The 25064-nt window shown below is 44.2% G+C and overlaps 1 protein-coding gene across 1 annotated transcript in view; it reads left to right on the top strand.

Moving 5' to 3' along the window:
* Positions 1 to 8020: 8020 nt before the first annotated feature.
* The window catches only part of LOC306766203 (inactive dipeptidyl peptidase 10-like), a gene marked incomplete at both ends in the record, with an annotated part of 307548 nt that continues 290504 nt past the window's right edge, over positions 8021 to 25064 (top strand). The window contains one exon of the mRNA XM_079253836.1: positions 8021 to 8077. Coding sequence (XP_079109962.1) covers positions 8021 to 8077 — 57 coding nt within the window. The remainder of the gene's footprint in view (positions 8078 to 25064) is intronic.

Below are 25064 nucleotides of genomic sequence, written 5' to 3'. Positions count from 1 at the left end.
TGAAATGCTCCAAATATGTGAATAAATCTTTAAAAGGCTGTCAAACCCTTTCAGCCTGCTGAACTGTACAGATGCTCTTTGTACTGGTATAACACCCCACCATTAGCTGGGATCTGAGTTCCCATCATGCCGTGGTTCTTAGACATCATGCCTGACACAGGATGCATCACACAGGGACAGTTCGGGGACTCAGTCTGATTTCTGAAACCTTCCTTAGTAAGGTTTTTGGTGATTTAATTTGGATATTGTTTACAAAGTATTCCTTCACTCCAAGGGAATTGTTTACACATTGGACACTTAAAAAACCTGGTTCCTACACCCTCTGTGATGGCTATGTCTACAGCGACACATGGGGGATATCAAAATGCACCACACATACACTTAGATTTATTTTGTTCAACCAGGATTTAATTTGTAAACCAATATTTTTGTTAGACATTAGTTTCATGTAGCATCACAACTATTCTTAAAAAGCGCACATTTTAGTTTATGTTGTGATGGTATGGTTGTCATTTGTGCTCTTTTTCCTTGTGAGTTTCAGTGGCTTCAGTCCCTTGGCTGTGAACCAGCAGGTGGCCACGGGGAAGAGCCAGCTAATTGGACCAGACCTGTGGCAGAAATGGGAGGGGGAATTTAGGGTTTTCTCTTGTTCATTTAGTTAGGTTTTTGTGTGTTACCCCCTTTGTCTGTTTTTGTTTGGGCTGATCAGTCACTCTTTAAGTTTCCCCTTGTGTGTCATTTGTTTGGTCAGTTTGTTTAATTTTGTTTGAGTTACTTCTGTTACAACTTCTTTGATTATAGTTTCGTTAAGTTGACCACTTTAGGCCTGATTTATTAATTTATGTTAAAACAATTCCGATACCTTTCTGACATAAACCCACATCTTCCACTTTGCTACGTCACGTTTTGTCCTGCATTTCTGTTACTTTTCACACATCCCAAAAAACAGCATGCTGTCCCACATTGCTACAACCAGGCTTGACTTTTGTGAAGGAAAAATAAATAAAAACAAAACTGGCTTTCACACGTCACCCCGCCTGCTGATTGGATTTACAATAATGTCAATCAAACTAAGAGGCAGAACTTCATGCCCATCTGGGATGCACCGGTGCATCCCAGATGACACCCACTAAAATAAATAAATAAACATGGAGGACAGGGAGACGAGCGCAGTAAAGAAGAAAAGTGTTGTTTCAACAAAGACTGGGAAAGCAGATGTTCCTGGTTAAACCTCTTCCAGAGACTGACAGGGTCTTTGTGATGTTTGTCAGTTGTTTTTCCGTGTCACACGGCAGCAAATATGTGAAACGGCACAAAAAACGAGCTAGTCAGAGGGAGGCTTCCCAGTCAGTGGAGGTGTTCCTGATAAAGCTAAAACAAGACTCTAAAACAAAATACCAGCTACTGAAATTACACGTGTTGACCAGTGTGCAACGCTCCCAGTCAGACTGTGGAAGTAAGACATCAGTCATGTTCCCAGACTCAGAAATGGCAGAGAAAATGTCATGTGGTCGTACAAAGGCAGCATCCATGGTGACAGATGTGCTGCACCTGCATCTGCAGAGATCTGTTAGAGAGATCTAACAACACTGTTGGTTCCCAAGTGACTAAAAGGCCCACATGCCATTTTTTTTCAGTTGCTTCAGATGCATCTAATCATGGCACAACCAAAGTGTCCCCACTGAGGTACTGGACACCAGAAATGGGTTTGAAAAGCAAGCTCCAGGATATTTATGAGGACAGCAGTGAGTCGGCTGCTACTGTCCATCAACAGAAGTAGGTTTGAGGATAATGGCCTGCAGCTGGACGGGATTCCTGTACATGCTGCTGACATAGTGAGTGTAAACTATGGGAAAAACCATTCTGTTTTTCAGAAGCTAAACACAGTTAACAGTGGGATTATTAAGGCAAATTGTATGGCTCACATAGTACACACTGTAAAGTATGCTGGAGATGGGCTGAACACTGATATTATAGTGGACAAAATATTCTCAGTGTCTGCTTAGCCTACAGAGGAACACAGAGTTATCCGTTGTGGAGGAAGATACCATGTAATACAGAGACATGTACCAACAAGATGGCCAAGTCTGTGGCCTCCTGTCCAGAGGCTACATGGCAGCTGGGCAGCAATCAAGAGCTGCTTCTTGTCACTGGGGGAGAATCAGTGACTAAAAGCTCTGAGGCAGCGATTCAGAATAGATCAAGATAATGAAGGGCATGTTGTTGGGGCACCTCAACAACATGCGGAAGATCTTCCATGATGTTGTGCTGCTGTTGGAAGGACAAGGCGGGACCGTCTGTGGAATATATGACTTGATGCTCACTCTCAAGGCAAACGATGACGAATGGATTCCTCTGTAGAATGGAGACCAGTGGAAACCAGTGCAACCGCCCAACAGCTTCCTGAGCAAAAGACAGCTACAATCAAACAGGATTTTTCCAACTTCTACAAAACTGCACGCACCTATCTGGAAAAATTACTTCACAGACAACAGCAATCAGAAGAAGATTGCGTATTTGGTACTGAAGAGCGAGTTCTCCCAGCTTAGTGATGCTGCTCAGGCCCTACAGATCAGGGGGAGGTGGACATGATGAACTGTATGAAGAGTACGGTGTGACTCGACCACGGCAGAAGGAAAATGCAGAGAAAAGAGCTCCTGTTGTGTTGTCCATCTTGCTTAAAGGAACAAAGACACCAAACCGGCTGTTTTTGCATCCTTTATCCTCGGCATACCCACAATGCTTCTGTGGAGTGTTTTCCTTCATGACTGCAACGTGGAGCGTCCAGAGGAGCCGCTGCTCTGTGGAGCTTATCGGGAGTGAAATGCTGCAGTTGATGGAGAAAACTGAAATACTTGTGATGGCCACAACATTGGATATTTCAGTCTTGTGTCCCCGGTGCTGGAGGAGCACTGCTGGAAGGATTTATTATTATTTTCTTTTTAAAGAGGTGGTTTTTAACTGGCACACATTCAGTTAGTTACAAGTTACATTTATTTCACTCTTATCATTAATATTTGATTTCTTAATCTCATTTAACAACACAAGTACATGTTCTCTGCATTTCCAAGAGAACTGACTGGTCATGAGGAGGCACTTTTACACTCGATCTCTTATCAAGAATGTAACCTGCTTGAGAATCAGTTAGCCATTCAACAGAAGTTACCATGGTGATTTACTTTGGTAAGACGTGAACCAGCATTGTAGTACAGAAAACCCTGAAGGTACTTCCAATAGAGAAAATCCAGCTTTCTAGAACATCAAATGGGTTGTTTTTCTTTTGGTTTTACATCAGCCTTTGTGGTCACCTTGTTTCCAAACCTTCGATTAAAGCAAAGAATGTCATCTCCATCCCGTTGTCCAGTGCAGTGAGAGATGTTTCTGCTGCTGGCTCTGCAATCCAGGGTGAAGACCTCAACTGGAACCACAATGCTGCATGATATCTGGTGAAATCACTTGAATAAAATAGCAGACTAAAGAGAGGTTCAGTCTGATGTGATACAGGTTAAAATATATATTTACTGTCTGGTATTTTTGCCTTTTTATACTGGAAATGTAAACAAAACAAAAGGAATCACATTGAATAGAAGAAAAATAAAGAAAAGTGATGAAAGGAGGAACAGGGTTGGTTAATGGGGGCTGGTTGACAGACATCACTTTCTGTTCGGTCAGTTTGCAAAAATGACACACAATAGTTGGGGTCTGTTGATGTTTTTGCCACTGCATAGGGTAACATGGGGTCCTGGATCCATATCCCATTTCAGTCCCTGATGATTTGGTTTATTAATAGTCCAGCACCCAGTATTGCCAGCAGGCGGACGCAGCCCACTTGGCATCCATTTGCAACATTGGTTTGTGACTTTGTTGGCATTTTCAGTGCCCAGCGATGATGAGTAAAGGCAGCGTGATGTTGTCCTGTCTGCTTTTTTAACCTTTCGTATCAGTAAGTTCTGTATGGTTGCATGCTAGGGCTCTTCACCAGATTGATGGGGGTTTGATAATGTCAAGGCACGATGGTTCATCAGTTCTGAGCCTGCGAACCGCCAGCATGACATTCATAGTGCAGAAGGGTTTTAATGGGACCATGAAATCCTCTTTAAATAAAAAACAAAGTATTACTCATCACTTGTAGCTCAGCATGGATCAGGCCACATCCAGCTCTGGTCCACGCCGCTGACACGCGCACTACAAGCCTTGCTCCTGCTCCTGTTACAGATGCTGACAGGAAGACAGGAATCATATAGAAGTAAAAATACTGACCAAACTTTACTTCAATTGTGTGCTGCACATCTGTGGACAGGAAGTTTGCAAATGCAAACCTTTTACAGCCATGCAGGTTCATTCTGCACATTTACAAATGGTAAGTTTTCAGACAGATGCTTTTTGCAGTATGACAAAACTCTTTTTGCAAAAATAAATTCTAAAATGATTGATTGATTAAGGATTTGGCATTGTAGCCAAATCCTTAATCGTCTGAATAGTTTTAAAATTTTTACTGTAATCATCAGTCCTGACATGACTATGCTGAACCTGGCAGGGGAGGGGAGAGAAAAAAGAAAGAAAAAAGAGAAAGGCACAGAATTAAAGTGTGAAGAAAACATTTGTCTAAGCTGCCATAATCACAGTGCACACACACACACACACACACACACACACACACACACACACAACTGTTGCAGTACTATGGTACTACAGGATACACAATGATACGCAAAAACACACGTAAACATGCCTGCAGCGAACCTGACAACACATAAATTTCAGAAACATTCAGTAAAAGGCAAAGGAAAAGAGGAGTGCCTTTCTGGACGTGCACGTCTGAATGTGCACGTGTGATCATGCGTCAATGGTGAACCGTGTTTGTAAGTGTCATGATGTGGTTTGTGCTGTGCCTTAGATTCAGGTTTCCTGTTTTATTTTGTAGTTTTTCCTGTTTGGTTCTCCTGTTTGTTGTTTAGCTTTATTGATTTCCTGTTCACCGGGTCTTGTTTCAGTTCATTCCGTACACCTGTTTCTTGTTTGGTTCCCCACTGTTTTTATACCCCTAAGTTTCAGTTCTTAGTTGCTGGATCATTTTGTTGTACTTTGTTGTAAGTCCCCTGATTGCCTCTGTTAAGATTAAAATCCGTCTTCAACCTGCATCCCAGTTCCCTCATCTTTGCATTTGGGTCCACTCCTTCACCTTCCTCACCGCCCCTCGTGACATAGTGATCCAGCCAGACATGGACCCAGCAGAGATGGAGTTCCTGGTAGACCATAAAGCAACCAAGGACTTTATTGATTTTACGGCCGGTCACTACCCCATTCACGTGCAGCTGGGAGCAGCCAAGAGGTTTGTGGAGGTTGTAGCATATTATCATTAATGTTAACCTGAGATCCAATGTGATAGTGTGTGTTTTAATTATTAATTCGCTGTGTCCTTAGACAAGCGGATGATCTCGGGGCACCACCCTTCCCTAAATTTGTTATACGGTCAGGCAGGGAATACCATAATATGACAATGATATTTGTCTAATAACAGATAACCATCAGTCTCAGAATACGCTAACTGTAAGTTCTCGTCAGAGGGAACAAATCACTTCCTTAAAGATCGATCACGCTACCATGACTTCTTAAAATATAACACACTTTATTAAAAACCACACCGGTTAAAATCATCAGGCACAAATGAAATTAATAATGTAAACCAGAAATAGCATCAGAAAGCATCAAATACTTAATTAGCCAAGATGAGAGAGAGGGAGAGAGAGAGAGTGAGCTATGCAGTCCTGCCAGCTGTCCTGCAGACTCAGGCCTGCCTTCGTAATCCTATCCTCCGGTGCCGGACCTTCTGGACATTGCCTCTGGGACCCCCATCTCCCACCAGTCTCTGGACTCTTTCTTTTGTGGGCTTTGTCACTACACTTGTGACACTATCCTGGTTGTGGGATTTGCTATCCTGGTTGTGGGCTTTTCTAGCCTGGTTGTGAACTTTACCTCCACGGTTGTGGGCTTTGCCACCACAGAAACTCATTTAGACCCTTAGTCTGTCAGTAGTTCTGGTTCTGGATATGCTTTTAGTTCTCATTCTGTTTGTATTTATGCATTTGGTTGTAGGTGTGGTTGTTGTTGTTTTTTTCTTTTTGGAGTTCTGCTTGTAAATCTGGTTCTGATTGTAGTTTTGATTCCAATATTGTTGGTAGTTCTGTTTCTGTGTGTGGCTTTATTTCTGGTTTTGGTGGTTGTTGTTCTAGATTAATTCTGGTTGTGCTTGTAATTTTCTTTCTGTTTCTGGCTGTAGTTTTTGTTGTGTTTGTAGTTCTGGTTCTGGTCAGTTCTGGTTGCTTATGTAGTTCTGTCTCTTGTGATTCTCTTTCTGGCCTTAGTTCTGGATTTGGTTTGGTTTGTAATTCTTGTTATTCTTGTCTTTGTTCTTTTTATTGTTGTAGTTCTGTTTGTGGTTGCAATTAAAGTTCTGGTTGCAGTTCTGGTTTAGGTTTTGGTATTAGTTTTTTTTTCTAGCTTTGGTGGTGGTTTTATTTGTGGTTTTATTTTTTATCCACATCTGTACACATTTACTGTCTACATCTGTCCACATCTGCCCATGTCCAACACAGATGTAGCTGCAAACCTGTGACCATGTGGGGCGTTTCATTGGTCCAGTGTAAATGCTGAAAAACTGATTTGATTGGTCGGGTTCTGTCGTAAAAGAATTGATGACAACTTTCTATCCGGCTGGTTAGAGTGTTTGATGTTTGAAAAGCATCGGGCTTCATGTCGGTCTGTGCTCATGGTGCTTTTATACCGATTTGATTTGAATTTCATTTGATCTTTTGGTGATTATTTACCCATATCTGTGTGTGTGTGTGTGTGTGTGTGTGTGTGTGTGTGTATGTGTGCGCGCGCGCGAGTGCGTGAATTTAGGGGTGGCCTGAATGAATTTATGATTCACGGGCTGACTCTTTGTCCCAATCCGGCCTGGTCCTGGTTCTGGTCTAGACTCGTCCCCAGTAGCAGGTTTTTGTTAACCAGCAAAGGCACACTGCTGATGCCAGTTCATCCTTCTGGTTGCTATGACAGTTTTAACTTCCTGGTCGCGTGCTGACACGTGCGCTCATGCACGCGCTCGCTGAAAATTGCGTCTGTCAGACTAGTCTCTGTAACGCCTCTGTAACGCCCCGCAGCAAGTTGGACCGACCCGAACCGGGCAGAACCGAGCTCAGTATTCTTTTCCTGGCCGTGTGAGCTGCTCCTCCAGGCCGGCTGGAAGCCTTAGGTTCGGGAAGCAGACTGAGCGCATGGCCGACGTGAGGCAGCGCGTGCGCGCGGAGGTTCAGCACCGCAGACAGTGACGCAGAATCCAGCTCCATTCTCTCCTATCGGGGTTTTATCTGGGGGCTCCAGAAAGCACCCCCCCCCCCCCCTCTCAGGAAACAATCACAAGACCACTTGAGCGCGCTCCTCCTCCTCCTCTCGCGCTGACGGGGGGAGCGAGCGACAGAGCGGAGAGGAGCAGGCAGGAGGTGAAAAACTCCGCTTTTATTTTCTCCTTTGGGCTGAAAGTGTCCGTCTCCACTGCGGTGGGATGTAAATGCACGCGCTGTATTTACTGCTCGTCAGACCCCCAGCCCGACTCCAGAACCCCCCCCCCCCCCTCCTCCGCCCTGCTCATCATCGTGACAGATCCGTCCCTCCAGAACTGATCAGGCTTCAGATCCGCAGCTGGCCTTCTCCCGGTTTCTCTTTCATCTGAAACCCGCAGGATTGTGCCGGACTCCAGCCCGGCTCTCCAGACCAGGACTCCAGCCCGGCTCTCCAGACCAGGACTCCAGCCCGGCTCTCCAGACCAGGACTTCAGCCCGGCTCTCCAGACCAGGACTTCAGCCCGGCTCTCCAGACCAGGACTTCAGCCCGGCTCTCCAGACCAGGACTTCAACCCGGCTCTCCAGACCAGGACTTCAGCCCGGCTCTCCAGACCAGGACTTCAGCCCGGCTCTCCAGACCAGGACTTCAGCCCGGCTCTCCAGACCAGGACTTCACCATGACGGCCACCAAGGAGCCGCCGAACCAGAGAGCGAGCCAGCCGCAGCAGGACGAGGTGGGCACCTGCATGTCTCCCCGCGCGCGGTAGGCTGTGATGCGTTTGAAGGCCAGCTGTTCTTGCCACATGAAGCGGGACGTGCGGTGGTCTGGATCCCGCACATCCCGCTCCCACCCCGCAGACTGCAGACCTTGCAGGGTCTGGCTCCAGGGTTTGCTGAAGCTGTGCTGCAGATGAAGCCACGAGCTGCGGCCAGCTGCGCGTGAAGCTCATTGTGAACATTAGCCGGGGGGGGGGGGGGGGGGCCTTGCGGTCCGACAGCAGGTTTTACAGGTCCCCAGTTAGACCCCTCATGTCTAACTGGAGACGGATTAAACCTGGTCCTTCTGAGATCTTCCAAAAAGTGTTATATCTGACTGTATAATAATAATTCCATGATAAACCTCTAGTTTACACCTTCATTTTTACACTGAATCTTTTACTTTGAGCTTTTTAATGTTTAATTACAGACATTTGCAGGTGTGAAATCAACTCTAGGAATCTGAACCTGGATCATCCAGGCCCAGGTCCACATGTTCAGCCTGTGCATATGAAATATAATGAGCATCAGAATATTTACCGTAAAGTAACAGGTTTAATAATATTAAAAATGCCCTGCTATATTATTTTTAAAAATGGAATAGTAAAATTGCAATGAACAAATAAATGGCATTATTATATTCTTTGTGAAATATTTAGCTTTAAAAAACTAATATTTTCATAGTTACAGGTTTTCCTGGTGTTATACAGTAGAGGTAAATTTTCTCTAATTGTTTTTTATTTTTATGCATTTAATACATAAAATTACAGAAAAATCTGTAATAATGAAGTATTATATATATAGTATGCTACTGCTGTAACTGGTGGGAGTATGAATGTTAAAGGAAAATGTAAAAATGTAAAAGTTAACGTAAAAGGAAAGAAACGAGGATCTGTCATGGATCGTAGACGTGAAGATCCCAGAAGGAACTGGGATGCAGAGCTGGAGGATTTTGACCGGCATGTTGCATAAGACACACTGGTGTCACCTTTGTAGGGGGAGGATGTGAGCTAAGCAAAGACAAAGATGTTACTGTTGATCTTCAGTGTGCATGAGCAGCTCTTGGCAGTGTCTTAACAAGGTTACTCTTAATCAAGGTGATGATGATGGATGAAAAATATGCAGAGATATTGTAAAGCTGGAAGAGGAAACTGAACCTGAGCAGTAGAGCAGTGGTGGTTTTCGTCTCTGTATACATAGATGTGTGTGTGTCCCTTTGATTAGGGGACTCGTGTTTTATGTCCATTTATGTCCAAGCAGTGGCAGAAACATGTAATTTTAAAACAAAATAAAGTGCCTTTGCATGACGTAATAAATGCAACGTATGAAAATAGGTGCTCTAGGGGGGACTTTTCAAATGATGAACTATTACAAGGCTTTGCTTTATGGATACGTTTTTGAGTTGTCGTGTATTTTTTTTAATCGCAGAGTTTAGCGTAGAAATCAGTCTTATAATCCAGGCAGAATGTCCTCGTATCGTCTCCAATAAACGGCTTCAGACAGTTTTTAATTCAGGGTTTGATTCCCACTCCTTTCTGTACTTTCTAGAGACATGAGGAGCTAGATAAATATGCTTGTGTCACACACAGTGGATGAGGTGAGTAAGTGACAGAGGCTGTGAATGTAATCAAATAGAATGAATTATTTTTGCGTGACGTGAAAAACGTTGTAATTTCCGTCCCACTCTGTAATCCAGAGCGGGATCAGTGGCGGGTTTGGCTGTTCATTGTGACTGTAGGTGGAGTCGTGCAGGTGTCCTCTCTGCTCCTCTGACTGGCTGCAGCTGCAGCCGGAGCGACTGAGTGCTTTAGGACGGGGAGAGACTCTCCTTCTGACAATAACTTTACAATATGCGCTTTAAAGTCAGTCGCCAAAACACCAGGAAAGTCTCCAATAACTCCTGTAAAAGCTGCTAGATTTGTCGCTTTTCACAAGAAGTCGCCAGATTTAGCGAGAAAGTGTCTCCACGCTGCCTCTCATGACGTAGCACGTAGCTCACGTTATGTACGTAACGAGGTGCGCTTGCTTTAACTCTCTGTGCAAAGCGGTGCAGAGTCGAGGAGGAGGGAGGAAACCCCCCCACAGCTAAAAACACCTGCGTGACAACAGGATACTCCAATATGACAAATATAGGCATTTTCTATATCGTACAGAGGACTAGCCACGATATCTCCAGTATACTCGATATATCGCCCAGCCCTAATTTCAACCAGTTAAACATGTTCTATCATTGTAGAAGAAAGTAGTCTTACATGTTATGAAGTTCACACAGCTGATCAATGAGGTGATCAATAGGCTGATCAATATCAATAGCTTATCTGTCCCTGCTGGAGGGACAGATGGATGCTCTGGCTGAGACAGTTTAAAGACACAATGGTTGGCTGTGAGAGAATTCAGCTGTTGTGATGTGCTTCTTTGTCTGGCAAACAGTTTCTGCACTTCCAGGACTTATGATAAGCACCAAAGGCAGGATCGATTTCACTCCCTCGGCAGATAATCAAAGGCTCATCTGGAAGGGCAGCGACACCTCTCTTGACATGGACAGATACAACCAGCATCTTCTTATCAGATCAACTCAGGCAGCTGGATGTTCTCTGGACATGAGCAGGGTATATACAAACATGTTTATCATGAATACTGAGCAGGGCGAACGAATCTGCACAGCACAGTTCAAAAATGGCAATTAAAGTGCTTCATAGAAACATCAGGAAGAGATCATGAAATGAAAACATCCATCAATCTTCTATTCAATTCAATTAAATTCAGCTTTATTTATATAGCGTCAAATCACGGCAATGCCATCTCAAGACGCTTTACAGACACAGAAGAAAACATAATGAAAGCAAATTCATAACAGCCTATATAAGGAAACCAACAGATTGAGTTGAGTCCAACTCAATCGCCCATCCTGAGCAAGCACACTGGCGACAGTGGGAAGGAAAGAACTCCCTTTTAACAGGAAGGAAACCTCCGGCAGAACCCGGCTCAAGGACAGGCAGCCATCTGCCTCTGCTGTGTGGGGGGAAGAGGACAGAAAGACAACAGACAACAGGAACTGCTACTCCCGGCCAGGGAGACCTGCTGAGACAGGAGACATACATGTTAATGATGCTGCTTATCCGGGGTCGGGTCGCGGGGGCAGCAGCCTAAGCAGGGAAGCCAGACTTCCCTCTCCCCAGCCACATTTGCCAACTCTGCGGGGGGGATCACAAGGTGTTCCCAGGCCAGCCGAGAGATATATACCCTTCAGCGTGTCCTGGGTCTTCCCCGGGGTCTCCTCCCAGAGGGAAGTACCTGGAACACCTCACCAGGGAGGTCCAGGAGGCATCCTGACCAGATGCCCGAGCCACCTCAACTGGTTCCTCTCGATGCGGAGGAGCAGCGGCTCTACTCTGATCTCCTCCCGGATGACCGAGCTCCTCACCCTATCTCTAAGGGTGAGCCCGGCTACCCTGTGGAGGAAAGTCATTTCAGCCGCCTGTATATGAGATCTGGTTCTTTCAGTCACGACCCACAGCTCATGACCATAGGTGAGGGTAGGAACGTAGATCACCTGGTAAATCGAGAGCTTCGCCTTCTGGCTCAGCTCCTTCTTCACCACGACAGACCGGCGCAGAGTCCGCATTACTGCAGACGCCGCACCGATCTGTCTGTCTGTCGATCTCACGCTCCATCCTTCCCTCACTCGTGAACAAGACCCCGAGATATTTAAACTCCTCCACTTGAGGCAGGACCTGACTCCCGACCCGGAGAGGGCAATCCACCCTATTCCGGCTGAGGACCATGGTCTCAGATTTGGAGGTGCTGATTCTCATCGCAGCCGCTTCACACTCGGCCGCGAATCGCTCAAGTCAGAGCTGGAGATCACGACCAGATGAAGCCAACAGGACCACGTCATCTGCAAAAAGCAGAGACCCAATCCTGAGGCCACCAAGCCGGATCCCCTCAACCCCTCGGCTGCACCTAGAAATTCTATCCATATAAGTTATGAACAGAATCGGTGATAAAGGGCAGCCTTGGCGGAGTCCAACCCTCACAAGGAAACGAATCCGACTTACAATGCGGAACCAAGCTCTGACACCTGTCGTACAGGGACCCGACAGCTTTTACAAGGGGGTCCGGTACCCCGTACTCCCGGAGCACCCCCCACAGGAGCCCCCGGGGGACACGGTCGAATGCCTTCTCCAGGTCCACAAAGCACATGTAGACTGGTTGGGCAAACTCCCATGCCCCCTCCAGGACCCCAAAGAGGGTATAGAGCTGGTCCACTGTTCCACGACCAGGACGACAACCACACTGCTCCTCCTCAATCCTGGAATCGACTATCCGGCGGACCCTCCTCTCCAGGACCCCTGAATAGACCTTACCAGGGAGGCTGAGGAGTGTGATTCCCCTGTAATTGGAACACACCCTCCGGTCCCCCTTCTTAAAAAGGGGGACCACCACCCCAGTCTGCCAATCCAGCGATACTGTCCCTGATGTCCACGCGATGCTGCAGAGGCGTGTCAGCCAGGACAGCCCCACAGCATCCAGAGCCTTAAGGAACTCCGGGCGGATCTCATCCACCCCCGGGGCCTTGCCGCCAAGGAGCTTTTTGACCACCTCAGCGACTTCAGCCCCAGAGATAGGAGAGTCCACCCCTGAGTCCGCCAGCTCTGCTTCCTCATCGGAAGACGTGTTGGTAGCATTGAGGAGGTCTTCGAAGTATTCCCTCCACCGACCCACAACATCCCGAGTTGAGGTCAGCAGCACCCCACCTCCACTGTACACAGTATTGATGGAGCACTGCTTCCCCCTCCTGAGCCGCCGGATGGTGGACCAGAATCGCCTCGAAGCCGTCCGGAAGTCGCCGAACCCCTCCCATGCCCGAGGTTTTGCCTCGGCGACAGCCGAAGCTGCATGCCGCTTAGCCTGTCTGTACCCATCAGCTGCCTCCAGAGTCCCACAGGCCAAGAAGGCCCGATAGGACTCCTTCTTCAGCTTGATGGCATCCCTCACTGCTGGTGTCCACCAACGAGTCCTGGGATTACCGCCACTACAGGCACCAACGACCTTACAGCCACAGCCCCGGCCGGCCACCTCAACAATAGAGGCATGGAACACAGCCCATTTGGACTCAATGTCCCCCGCCTCACTCGGGACATGGTTGAAGCTCTGCTGAAGGTGGGAGTTGAAGCTCGCTCTGATGGGGGACTCAGCCAGACGTTCCCAGCAGACCCTCACAACACGTCTGGGCCTGCCAGATCTGACTGGCTTTCCTCCCCCACCATCCCCCACCACCAACTGATCCCCCACCACCAGGTGGTGATCAGTTGAAGCTCCGCCCCCCTCTTCACCCGAGTGTCCAAGGCATGTGGCCGCAGGTCTGATGATACGACTACAAAATCGATCATCGAACTGCGGCCCAGGGAGTCCTGATGCCAGGTGTACATATGGACACTCTAATGTTGGAACATGGTGTTCGTTATGGACAATCCATGACGAGCACAAAAGTCCAATAACAAAACACCATTTGGGTTCAGAGGGGGGGGACCATCCCTCCAAATCACTCCTCTCCAGATCTCACTGTCATTGCCCACGTGAGCGTTGAAGTCCTCCAGCAGAACAATGGAGTCCCCAGAAGGAGCACCCTCCAGCACTCCCTCCAAGGACTCCAGAAAGTGTTGGTACTCTGAACTGCTGTTTGGTGCATAAGCACAGACAACAGTGAGGACCCTTCCCCCCACCCGGAGGCGGAGGGAAACTACCCTTTCATCCACCGGGGTAAACCCTAACGTGCCTCTCTCACCATGAGCAACTCCAGAGTGGAAGAAGGTCCAGCCCTTCTCGAGGGTACTGGGTCCAGAACCCAAGCCATGTGTCGAGGTCAGTCCAGCTATATCTAGCCGGAACCGCTCTACCAGAGGTGACATTCACCATCCCAAGAGTCAGCTTCTGTAGCCGGGAATCGGACCGCCTGGGTCCCCACCCCTTGCTGCCGCCCAGCTCACACTGCACCCAACCCCTACGGCTTCTCTTGCAGATGGTGAGCCCATGGGTGCTGGGGCCTATGTAACCCTTTCGGGCTGAGCCCGACCGGGCCCCATGGGCGAAGGCCCGGCCACCAATCGCTCGCTCACGTACCCCACCCCCAGACCTGGCTCCAGAGAGGGGCCCCGGTAACTCAGGTCCGGGCAAGGGAACATTTATGCCCATGTTTGTCGTCATTATGGAGATCTTTGAGCTGTACTTGGTCTGAAATGAAATGAAAACATTAGATTAAAAACATGACGTGAAATTTTTTAATCTGCTTACTCTTTCAAGCTGTTTTTTTAAAAGATCTTTTGTCAGCTGCATTTCAAAAACTATTGAAATGCAGTCGAAATGCAACCTCCATCATGTCCAGCAGCTTATGCAGCATTCGGCTTTGGACAATCAGCTCCGGAAAAGAACCAGAACTTCTGGATCTGTCATAACAGATCTCTCAGTGGTGAACAACGGATTATATTTGTGTGACCTCATAAATGTATGAATTTCTCGGGTAATACAATCCATGAACACAACGATCTTTATGTGTAACTATAATGTTAACAACCATAGAAAGGGAAAGTGAAATCCAAACAAATATTTACTCACTCAAATAATCAGTCATAGTAGATAATTATGGATCCGTGTAGAATCAACCTGAGGGGTGTTTGGTTTTTACAGTACATTTGCATGTGATGCAGTATTGTGCAGTTTCTTGTTGTGTTTATTCGTCTTTGCTGTTTCTTTAAGCATGGCTTCACTTAGCGATTAGAAAACATATTTATTTTCTAAAATACCAGAAATAAAAAGTGCCTTTTTTTTGTTTAGGTGAAGGAAACAAGGTTTTGATGGTTCTTGTTGCATCAGCTGACAGAAGCTATGGTTAAAGGCCCGCTCTGGATCTGTCACCCTGTTACCCTGCATGTCTTGCAGTTCATGTGTGTGCTGCTGACATTAGTGTGCAAGGATTTATCGTGTTATCCCACCAGGTGTGTTTTGTCCTCTGGCTGGGCTTCATTGATGCTCCACAGACTTTTGTGCAGTGTTCATTCCTTTTAATTAAATCCAGATGATTTGCAAACGTTGGATGGATGGTCATTGTAAATCATGTCAGACATGCTGTGTTTGAGTTTCCCAATCAAGTATTCAGCAGGCATGTTGATGCACACTGCTTGCATGATAAGCAGGCTCTCAGTACACTGGTGGTCTGTGCCAATGTAGTTTTAGTCCACAAATACTCTGATGTGGATGCAAAACCTCACTTCAATTCTATGGGATCAAAAGTGAAATTATCAGCTAATTCTGAAATGACTATTGACAGATTAAATTTTATCTTGTCATTTGTGACAATATGTCAATATATCTGGATTGAAGAGGAACAGTGTAGTTTTCATCCTGGTTGTGGAACAGTGGACCAGCTCTATACCCTCTTTGGGGTCCTGGAGGGGGTATGGGAGTTTGCCCAACCAGCCTACATGTGCTTTGTGTACCGGGAGAAGGTGTTCGACCGTGTCCCCCGGGGGCTCCTGTTGGGGGTACTCCGGGAGTATGGGGTACCGGACCCCCTTGTACGAGCTGTCCGGTCCCTGTACGACAGGTGTCAGAGCTTGGTTCCGCATTGCCAGTAGTAAGTCGGATTCGTTTCGCTGCTTATCTGGGGTCGGGTCGCGGGGGCAGCAGCCTAAGCAGGGAAGACCCGACTTCTCTCTCTCCAGCCACATTTACCAACTCATCCGGAGACCTTTCAGTCTCACAAACTGGGGTTTGTTTGTGAGGTAGTCATAGATCCAGGTGGTTGTGGAGGTATCCACCTGGAATTTATGGAGCTTCTCACATAACAAAGCAGGCTGAATGGTATTAAAAGCACAGCAAAGGTTGTGTGTCTGAGATGGAGGTCAGCAGCACTGGTGCACCACAAGGAACTGTACTCTGGCCATTCCTCTTCACTCTGTACACCTCAGACTTCCAGTACAACTCTGAGTCCTGTCATCTGCAGAAATACTCTGATGACTCTGCAGTTGTGGGGTGTATCAGGGATGGACAAGAAGCAGAGTACAGAGAACTGGTCAGTCAGTTTGTTAAATGGTGCGGTGACAATCATCTAATCTTAAATAGCAGCAAAACAAGAGATGATTGTTGACTTCAGGAGGAAGAAGAATAAACAAAGCACTGTTTCCATCCTGGGAGAGGAGGTGGAGGTGGTGGAGGAATACAAGTATCTTGGAGTTCAGCTGGACAACAAACTGGACTGGAAATGCAACACTGACTACATCTACAAGAAAGGTCAGAGCAGACTGTACTTCTTAAGGAAGCTGAGATGGTTTAACGTCTGCACCAAGATGTTGCATATCTTCTAGAAGTCTGTTGTGGAGATACTTATAGAAGATATGCACACACAGTGATGAAACAACAAAGTGTGTTTAGTGAGAGGCTTCTTCAGGTCCGATGTAAGACTGATGATACAGAAGATCATTCCTGCCAGCAGCCATCAGCCTCCGGAACAAGACCTCCTCTAATTAATTATTATTATCCATCCATCCATCCATCTTCTGCCGCTTATCCAGGGTCGGGTCGCGGGGGCAGCAGCCTAAGCAGGGAAGCCCAGACTTTCCTCTCCCCAGCCACATTTGCCAACTCTGCGGGGGGGATCCCGAGGCGTTCCCAGGCCATCCGAGAGATATAATCCCTCCAGCGTGTCCTGGGTCTTCCCCGGGGTCTCCTCCCAGAGGGACGTGCCTGGAACACCTCACCAGGAGGCATCCTGACCAGATGCCCGAGCCACCTCAACTGGTTCCTCTCGATGCGAAGGAGCAGCGGCTCTACTCTGATCTCCTCCCGGATGATCGAGCTCCTCACCCTATCTCTAAGGGTGAGCCCGGCCACCCTGCGGAGGAAACCCATTTCAGCCGCCTGTATACAAGATCTCGTTCTTGTATAACACCATTTGGGTTCGGGGGGGGGGGGGGGGGGTGATTTGGACCATGCCTCCAAATCACTCCCCTCCAGGTCTCACTGTCATTGCCCACGTGAGCATTGAAGTCCCCCAGCAGAACAATGGAGTCCCCAGAAGGAGCACCCTCCAGCACTCCCTCCAAGGACTCCAGAAAGGGTGGGTACTCTGAACTGCTGTTCGGTGCATAAGCACAGACAACAGTCAGGACCCGTCCCCCCACCCGGAGGCGGAGGGAAACTACCCTTTCATCCACCGGGGTAAACCCCAACGTGCAGGCACCAAGCTGGGGGCTGATGAGAATGCCCACACCTGCTCGGCGCCTCCCACCATGAGCAACTCCAGAATGGAAGAAAGTCCAGCCCCTCTCGAGGGTACTGGTTCCAGAGCCCAAGCCATGCGTCGAGGTGAGTCCAACTATATTCAATTCAATTCAATTCAATTCAACTTTATTTATATATCGTCAAATCACGGCAATGCCATCTCAAGACGCTTTACAGACAGAGGGGAAAACATAATGAAGGCCAATTCATAACAGCCTATATAAGGAAACCAACAGATTGAGTTGAGTCCAACTCAATCTCCCATCCTGAGCAAGCACACTGGCGACAGTGGGAAGGAAAAAACTCCCTTTTAACAGGAAGGAAACCTCCGGCAGAACCCGGCTCAGGACAGGCAGCCATCTGCCTCTGCTGTGTGGGGGGAAGAGGACAGAAAGATAACAGACAACAGGAACTGCTACTCCCGGCCAGGGAGACCTGCTGAGACAGGAGACATACATGTTAATGATGCTACACTGTTATTGGGGGGTAAAAGAAAGAGATAAAGAGAAAAAGAAAGAAGCTCAGTGTATCAGGAAATGTCCCTCAGCAGTCTAAACCTATAGCAGCTTAACTAAGGGATGCTAACCATCCCTAGCTATAGGACTTATCAAAAAGATAAGTCTTCAGCCTAGTCTTAAAGGTGGGGAGGGTGTCTGCTTCCCTAACACTAACTGGGAGCTTATTCCATAAGAGAGGGGCCTGATAACCAAAGGCTCTGCCTCCTGCTCGGCTCTTTGAGACTCTAGGAACCACAAGTAAGCCTGCAGTCTGCGAACGAAGTACTCTGGTTGGTATATAAGGAACAATATATTTAGCCGGAACCGCTCAACCTCGTGCACAAGCTCAGGCTCCTTCCCCACCAGAGAGGTGACATTCCACGTCCCTAGAGCCAGCTTCTGCAGCCGGGGATCGGACCGCCAGGGTCCCCGCCCCTTGCTGCCGCCCAGCTCACACTGCACCCGACCCCTACGGCTCCTCCCGCAGATGGTGAGCCCACGGGAGGTAATTATTATTATATCCTACAATATTGAATTTCCCTTTGGGATTAATAAAGAATTTTTCATTTAATTTCATTTACCTCTTGCATGTATCGACTCACAGTAATGACAGTAACTGACAGACTTTATCTTTTCTTTGCCTTTCATTGGTAGCTCCATGTTGCATTGGTGCCTTTCAACTGTATGGTCCTGATTGGTGTTCGTGGGATGTGACTTCATACCTGTCGTTTGATCCTGAACTCTGTGTTCAGGGAGGTATAAAGGACAAATTCTTGTTCCCCTCCTATTTCCTTTGTTTGAATTTGAGCCTGTTCACTGGAGCAGCAAGTGTCTATAGTTCTTGTCAGAGTGAGGTCAGCCACTCCTTATCCATGATAGTTAATAAGGCTGCCACCAGAATCTTTTTCTTTCTAATCCTGTAGCAATCTCATAATTTTTCCAATCAGCGCAGAAAAAATCCAGTCGCAGACATCTTCTTTTATGTCTATCTGCTCAACACATTTCACAAATGTTTTCTTCACCTTCCCCAATGTCTAAACACAACACACTTTTCTGAAGCTACCACCAAATCTTCTCACTTTAAAACTTAAACTTTCACACCCAACGAGCAGCTCGAAGCTTTCAAAAATGTCAACACTATAAACATAATTACACACTACAGCAAAACAATTGAAAACACAGTGAACAGTTTATGAGAAGTTTATTTTATTTACTTTATTCACACCACATTCACTGTCCAGCATCATGTCGCTGAGTTGCATCGGGCCACATCACCTCATCCACATCACAGGCTTTTATTCTCCCTTGCCAAGCATTGCGGGTAAAATGCCCTGAAATGGCAAATCCGTTCTTGGAAGGCCTCCACTGGGATGTCAACACAGACCAGCTTCATTGCCCTTAGGAGGCCCTCTCTAGTGTATGGTTCTCTGTCACAAACCTTCCATCTCCATGATGAGAAGCATTCTTCTGTAGTGTTCAGGAAAGGGGAGTAGGGTAGCAGACAGACATTTAGAAACTGGGCACTGTTGGTGGTGAACCATTCTGATTTGGTTTGTTCTGTGGGAGCAGACATTGTCCCAAATGATTACATGAATGAGATGTGCAGGCCCAGGATGGTGTTGGTGGTCCAGGAGGATTTCTCTTAGCTCCTCTAGGAAGGTGAGGAGACATTGGGTGGTTCAAGACCCAAGGACAGCATGCTGGTGGACAAGCCCCTCCGAAGCCATGGCTGCACAAAGAATAATATTACCTCCCTGTTGGCCTGGAACCTCAGTGATGGTTCTTTGGCCAATGATGTTGCGGTGTCTTCACCTTTTTTTCTGCATGTTGAACCCAGCCTTATCCAGGAAGAGGTACTCATGAGGTCTGTCCATCACGTCCAACTGGAATAGCTTCTGTGAAAGTGTGAGAGTGAGCAGGTGTTCAGAACAACATTCAGAACAGAACAACAGAAGAACAACAACAGAAGTACTGTAACAAGTATTTCCACCAACTGTACTGGGAACATGGATGTATATTTGCACAGTCTCATAATATAGGTGTTTGTTTCATGCAGAGTTCCACTTAAAAGGAACCCTACAGACCTGTTTCATCCCCATCTTTTGGCGCTGAAGAACATTGATATCATCAATGTTCTCATAGTTGACATTATCAACAATGACTTTGTCTTTTCTTCCAGAGTCTGATGAGATTGTTCTCAAAAACCACATCCACAATTATGGGTTTTGTCCTGCTGTAAATATTGCAACCCTCCCACATCTATGTGGCATTCTTTCAACTCTAAAGAAAGTAATGTGTTGTCAACTGACATGATTTGCAATAGCAACTGAGATGAAACAAATACATACTTTCACAAGCTTGTAATACTGTATTGTGAGGAAGAAAGCAACAGAGTACAATACCTGTTGTGAATGCCGCAATGACAGTGACCACTGTGAACCAAGTCAGGTTTGTGGACGGACTCGTTGTCCTGCTGCAGCCATCGTCATGCCATGGACAATGACATGGTCAATGACTGTTGCTCACATCTCCTCTGCAATGATGGTTTGACATTGACTTACTCTTCCTCCTGGACCTTTTCCTGTTCCTCGTTGGCCTGCTCCTCTTCCTCCTCCTGTAATGAATGACGCCAGGTGTGGTCATTGTGTTCAAATATTGCAGAGCGTAGCAAGCATTTTGCATCACATGAACTTTCATTTGAGAATGTGAGTTCTTTTGCAGCTTGTGTTTAAATTTATGAGAACGGAGGATTGTGTATTGTAAATTGTGTCTTCATGTGAAGTGTATTTAGGATATTGGCAAATGAGGGCTAGATTTATTAAATGTGTTTAGACAACTGGTCATTTGGTTTAGAGGATTGGCTTTTGTGTTTTAGCATTTGAGAAAAACTGTGAAGCTTGTCATACGGGCATAGTCAACACATCTGAGCCCCGCGCAACAAGCATACACGCTGCTTTTCTATTTCCTGATTCTTCACATGGGTTAGCAGACTGCGGGAACCACCTAGTGGCTATTGTGGCCATTTTATAACGTTGTTCCTCTTCTTCCATCCCCAATAACCCCCTCTCAACTACCAATTTTATAGCTCAGTGCCTCCAATGTCACTCTACAGGTATAAAAACAACCTGACTTCTCAACAATGTGAAGAGACAATTTACAGTCTTCTCCTTGTTCAGCTCCACACATATTCTGCCCCTACTGCTGCCCATGTCAGGTTGTTCTTTCATTTCTCTTGATGAATGTGTCTGAAGGGGGAGGAAATGGCGAGAATCTTATCCACAGGCTGAAATGTAATTTGTGTGGGAACGCTGTGTCTAATTACCTTCAAATCAGAGATTTTACTGCTGGAGACAGACAAAGACAATTGCACCCACCATGTAAATGCTGTTAAATATATGCACAAAATTCACAATTTTACAATAAACTATGTTATAATGTGATATGTTTCACGTTTTTACAATAAAACTTATTACATTATAACGTGATGTTTCACGTTTTTACAATAAACTTATCATGTTATAACGTTATATGTTTCACGTTTTAACAATAAACTTATCATGTTATAACGTGATATGTTTCACCTTTTTACAATAAACTATCCCATTATAACGTGATATATTTCACGTTTTACAATAAAACTTATCACGTTATAATGTGATATGTTTCATGTTTCTACAATAAACTATAACGTTATAACGAGATATGTTTCACGTTTTTACAATACACTATCACGTTATAACGTGATATGTTTCATGTTTTTACAATAAAACTTATCACGTTATAACACGTTTCACATTTTTACAGTAAACTTATGATGTTATAACGTTATATGTTTCACGTTTTTACAATAAACTTATCATGTTATAATGTTATATGTTTCACGTTTTTACAATAACTCATGTTATAACATGATGTTTCACCTTTTTACAATAATCTATCCCGTTATAACGTGATATATTTCACGTTTTACAATAAAACTTATCATGTTATAACAAATATTTCACGTTTTACAATTAAACTTATGTTATAACGTGATATGTTTTCATGTTTCTACAATAAACTTATGTTATAACGTGATAGTTGCATGTTTTTACAGTAAACTTATCAAGTTATAACATGATATTTTTCACATTTTTACAATAAACTTATCATGTTATAACATCTGTTTCACATTTTTACAATAAACTTATCATGTTATAACATTATATTTTTCACGTTTTTACAATAAAACTTATCACGTTATAACATGTTTCACATTTTTACAATAAACTATCACGTTGTAACGTAATATGTTTCACGCTTTACAATAAACTATTACATTATAATGTGATACGTTTCACGTTTTTACAATAAACTATCACGTTATAACGTGATATGTTTCATGTTTTCACAATAAAACTTATCACGTTATAACACATGTTTCACATTTTTACAGTAAACTTATGATGTTATAACGTTATATGTTTCACGTTTTTACAATAAACTTATCATGTTATAATGTTATGTTTCACGTTTTTACAATAACTTATGTTATAACGTGATGTTTCACCTTTTTACAATAATCTATCCCGTTATAACGTGATATATTTCACGTTTTACAATAAAACTTATCATGTTATAACAAATATTTCACGTTTTACAATTAAACTTATAACGTGATATGTTTTCACGTTTCTACAATAAACTTATGTTATAACGTGATAGTTGCATGTTTTTACAGTAAACTTGTCAAGTTATAACATGATATTTTTCACATTTTTACAATAAACTTATGTTATAACATCTGTTTCACATTTTTACAATAAACTTATCATGTTATAACATTATATTTTTCACGTTTTTACAACAAAACTTATCACGTTATAACAAGTTTCACATTTTTACAATAAACTATCACGTTGTAACGTAATATGTTTCACGCTTTACAATAAACTATTACATTATAATGTGATACGTTTCACGTTTTTACAATAAACTATCACGTTATAACGTGATAGTTTCACGTTTTTACAATAAACGTTATCACATTGTAACATGATATGTTATACGTTTTACAATAAAACTTATCACATTATAACATATGTTTCACATTTTCACTATAAACTATCATGTTGTAACGTGATATGTTTCACGTTTTACAATAAAACTTATCAAGTTATAACATATGTTTCATGTTTTTACCATAAACTTCTCACGTTATAACGTGATAGTTTCACGATTTTACAATAAAACTTATGACATTGTAACATGACATGTTTCACGTTTTTACAATAAATCTTATCACTTTATAACATATGTTTCACATTTTTACAATAAACTTATCATGTTGTAACGTGATATGTTTCACATTTTTACAGTAAACTATCACATTATAACATGATACGTTTCATGTTTTTACAATAAAACTTATCACGTTATAATATATGTTTCACGTTTTTACAATAAACTTATCACGTTATAACGTGATAGCTTCATATTTAACTATTAAACTTATCACATTATAACATGATATATTTCATGTTTTTACAATAAATCTGTCACGTTTTAATGTGATAAGGCCCAAACTTTTTTTTTTATGAGGATGACAGCTCTACGCTTCCGTACATGTTAGAAGTGCTTGCTGTGTCAATATGTTTTTCTATAAAGGTACATCACTGAAGCTGATGTGACAAATTACAACAGGAAACTGGAATAAAATTACACTCAGTCAGGTGATGTCTTTATCTTGTCCACCTTGCTGTTCTGAGCCCATTTCCTGCACAACTGCTTCATTCTTGATGGCATAGATGCAACAAGCTGTTGGTAACTTTGAGGTCAAGCCTGCTCATCAGCCTTATTGAACGAGATAAAGCTCTCCCTTTGCTTAGTATGAAAGGAAAAATGAAGTTTGTTCACACATGTGGATGAGAGCTGCTACATTTTAGTGACTGCGGAGCTGCTGTAAACATGATACAGCAGCAATTTCACCAGGCTTACTTCATAAAATAAGTACAAAATAAAAGCATTCTTCACAAATTGTAAAAAGCAAATTGGTTTACCAGGAAGCAGACTTACTGCATCTGAGAACAAAACGTTTGAAGGAACAGGTGTATCCTACCCAGTCAGAAAATACCCTGCAGGTCCTGCTGTGACAACAGTAACAAGTAAGCAGGACAGACGGCCGGTCTAGTACGTTTCCAACCTGGATACGTTACTGTCCTGAAGAAGAGGAAAGATCTTTTATTTTTGATTCAGGCAGCAGGAGATCTTCATCCTCAGTGCAGTGATAAACATCCCAGAGAATATGGTTCTACTGGTCTCAGTTTTTGTGACATAAGATCCAGATTTATTTTAATGTTTTAATAATAAATAAATCTACTTTCTCATGTTTTTTCTGTTGCTAAAACCAGACGTATTAACTGATTCAATCCTCTACATTTAGACATAAATCACTGAAGATATGAAAGAATCAGAAATGAATCCAGACAGATAAACAGATCCTAGAATTGATTTCAGATCATCAATGTAGCTATAAATGATGATGGCATAGACCTTTTTCTCCATGATAAAGCTGTGATGACATCACATGCTTATCCTTTTTAAGCCACAGAACTGAAGGTCATGGTTATTGTTACTATGACAACAGTATCTTTATCTCTCTCCCCCAGAGATGAATAAAGAAGCTGTCAGAAAGGCTTAGATTTTAGCTTGTTTCAAGTTTAACAACCAGTTAGTGACGGAAATCTACAAGTTTTATTGAGGAGATTTGATTGTAAGGCCTTTCTCAACGATGGTCACATTAGCTGAAAGAACGGAAAAATGCCAATATTTCCATCTGTATTTGTTTCTATGTAAGACAAACAATAGATAAGTTGAAAGAGAGAACACAGACAAGTTTACTCATTTTCATAGCATCCATCTTTTTATGATGGTCAGTAAAGTGATGGATGGATGGATGGATGGATGGATTAAAGGATAAATGGATGGATGGATGGATGGATGGATGGATGATGGATGGATGGATAAATGGATAGATGGAATCATATTTATCCACACGCCAGTGATCGTACATCTTGGGACACTTACCCATTAAATCCAATGGGAACATGTCCTAAACTTAGGACTAATAGTTTACAGTACAGAGAATAAATATTCCTTTTGACTTGACACCTCAATGTATAAAAATAAACCAGTGACAGTAATAAAGCAA

The sequence above is a fragment of the Telmatherina bonti genome, assembly GCF_933228915.1.
Source record: "Telmatherina bonti genome assembly, chromosome: 15".
Classification (NCBI taxonomy): Eukaryota; Metazoa; Chordata; class Actinopteri; order Atheriniformes; family Telmatherinidae; genus Telmatherina; species Telmatherina bonti.
Note: the sequence above shows the minus strand (reverse complement) of the source record. Positions and strands in the feature narration are given on the sequence as shown.